Source organism: Sinocyclocheilus rhinocerous, unplaced genomic scaffold (genome assembly GCF_001515625.1).
Source record: "Sinocyclocheilus rhinocerous isolate Xijiao unplaced genomic scaffold, SAMN03320098_v1.1 C35094384, whole genome shotgun sequence".
Lineage (NCBI taxonomy): Eukaryota > Metazoa > Chordata > Actinopteri > Cypriniformes > Cyprinidae > Sinocyclocheilus > Sinocyclocheilus rhinocerous.
Window position 1 is genome coordinate 1 of NW_015738908.1, and position 375 is coordinate 375.

Sequence of the window (375 nt, forward strand, 5' to 3'; positions counted from 1 at the left end):
TTGACATCAGGGTGTACGGGGTGCAGGCTCGTGGGGAGGTGGGGCAGTCCCAGCTCATGTTTGGGCCTGAGAAGGGAGATGGGGAGCAGAGGGGATGGGGGCGCTCTGTGCCCATCAAATCCCAACTGCGTGAGGCCAGGGGGCAAAGAGGCAGTGACGGGGTGGACTCCGGGCAGGGCCAGCTCTGCTGGGGACACCAGCTTGGTGGGAAAGCGTCGTCTGTAGAGCTCCTTGATCTTCATCTGGACGGCAGGGCTGCAGCCGGCTTTAAGGAGGTATAAGGCTTTGGTCAGGAGCTCGTGCTTTCGTCCATGTTTGTTTCTGCCTGCGTAGCCCAGAAGAACCTGCAGCTCTGACACCCGCAGGCTCATCACC

General features: G+C 61.1%; 1 protein-coding gene across 1 annotated transcript; it reads right to left on the bottom strand.

Moving 5' to 3' along the window:
• Window positions 1–4: 4 nt before the first annotated feature.
• Window positions 5–371, bottom strand: LOC107734707 (E3 SUMO-protein ligase PIAS1-like; the record flags this gene model as incomplete). The annotated part of the gene is made up of 1 exon (XM_016546662.1): window positions 5–371. A coding segment is annotated over one exon (367 nt), but the record flags the coding sequence as incomplete, so codon positions are not given.
• Window positions 372–375: the final 4 nt, after the last annotated feature.